The sequence below is a fragment of the Neophocaena asiaeorientalis genome, unplaced genomic scaffold (genome assembly GCF_003031525.2).
Source record: "Neophocaena asiaeorientalis asiaeorientalis breed wild unplaced genomic scaffold, Neophocaena_asiaeorientalis_V1.1 scaffold134, whole genome shotgun sequence".
Lineage (NCBI taxonomy): Eukaryota > Metazoa > Chordata > Mammalia > Artiodactyla > Phocoenidae > Neophocaena > Neophocaena asiaeorientalis.
In genome coordinates this window covers 26,151,079-26,152,198 of record NW_020185339.1, presented here as the reverse complement: position 1 = coordinate 26,152,198, position 1,120 = coordinate 26,151,079, and the positions used below count along the sequence as shown (strand labels likewise).

The window sequence follows — 1,120 nt, the reverse complement described above, 5'->3', positions numbered from 1 at the left end:
GGCAGCAGCGGCAGGGTTAGACCAACCCAGATGGGCTCGAGGGAGGGAGAGGGAAGGTTAAGGAGGACCTGGTGGGAGAAGCCAGAGCTGGGGGAGCTTCCAGAGCCCTGGGACATTCAGTAATATGCTGCAAATGGGGGCGGGACACGCACGTTTGCACATTCTTTCAAGCCACTGGACTGTTCCACTGGACTGCTCTGGGGAGCTGCTGTCCAAGGCTTGGGGCTGAGGACCCCCAGGCTATTAACCCCTTATACTTTCGGAAGATTACTCCCCCCCCCCATCCTTTCCAAGGCCCCAATCCACCTCCTTCCCTTAACTTCCGGGACAGGAAGCTGGCCGCATTCCCAGGAGGGAGGCAGGAGGCCCGCGAAGGGGCGTGGAGTTATGTGTTGGGAGGGGGGCCTCCTGTCCGGTTCTCGGGCCCTGGGACAGCTGCTGAGGAAGGAGAGCGGAGCTGGGAGAGCCATGAAGGTAGCGTTCAGGCTCGGGGAGGGGGGCGGGGGGCCAGACCTAGAGCTTGGGGTGGCAAGGCTCAAAGGAGCTAGAGACCTGAGAGAAACAAGCCAGAGAATAGGTAGGGTACTGTGTCAGGAGCAGAGCAGCTGGGGAGCTCTCAGGAGAAGGGCCCCAAATGCCTCGGGCTGGGGCAGGAGAATGGCTCGCTCCTGTGCGCAGAGCGGACTCCGGCTGGAATTTGACCTTCCAGTGTAGATGGTGGGGGCAGGGGGCCAGTGCACGTTCTCCTTTTCCTATTTCTTCACAACTGGTAAAACTGAGGCAGGAAGCTGGCCCTCACTCCCATTCTCCATAGCCCTCAGGATGCACTTCAGTCCTGAGCTGGCTGGGGTGGCAATTCCCAGCTCCCACTCCCCCCACCAGAAGTCCCCAGAGAGCCTGAGAGTTCAGGCCGGGAGGCTGGCCTGGCTGGGACGCGGTGTTCCCCGCTGGCCCTTGAGCCCTGCCCTGAGACCTAAATTCCCACCCCGCCCCTGCCCCGCCCCACTGGGGGCTGGATAGCAGGATCCCACAGATCCCTGGATAGGGCAGATCCCTGGGCATGGGGCAGCTCCAGAGCAGGGTGGGCTGGGGGCAAAAGATCCTGGGCTGACACTCCCAG

The 1,120-nt window shown here is 62.1% G+C and overlaps 1 protein-coding gene across 1 annotated transcript in view; it reads left to right on the top strand.

Moving 5' to 3' along the window:
- The first annotated feature begins 408 nt into the window (after positions 1 to 408).
- TNS2 (tensin 2) overlaps positions 409 to 1,120 on the top strand; it is a 14,279-nt gene continuing 13,567 nt past the window's right edge. Inside the window, exon 1 of the mRNA XM_024736729.1 lies at positions 409 to 474. Coding sequence (XP_024592497.1) covers positions 469 to 474 — 6 coding nt within the window. The 5' untranslated portion in view covers positions 409 to 468. The remainder of the gene's footprint in view (positions 475 to 1,120) is intronic.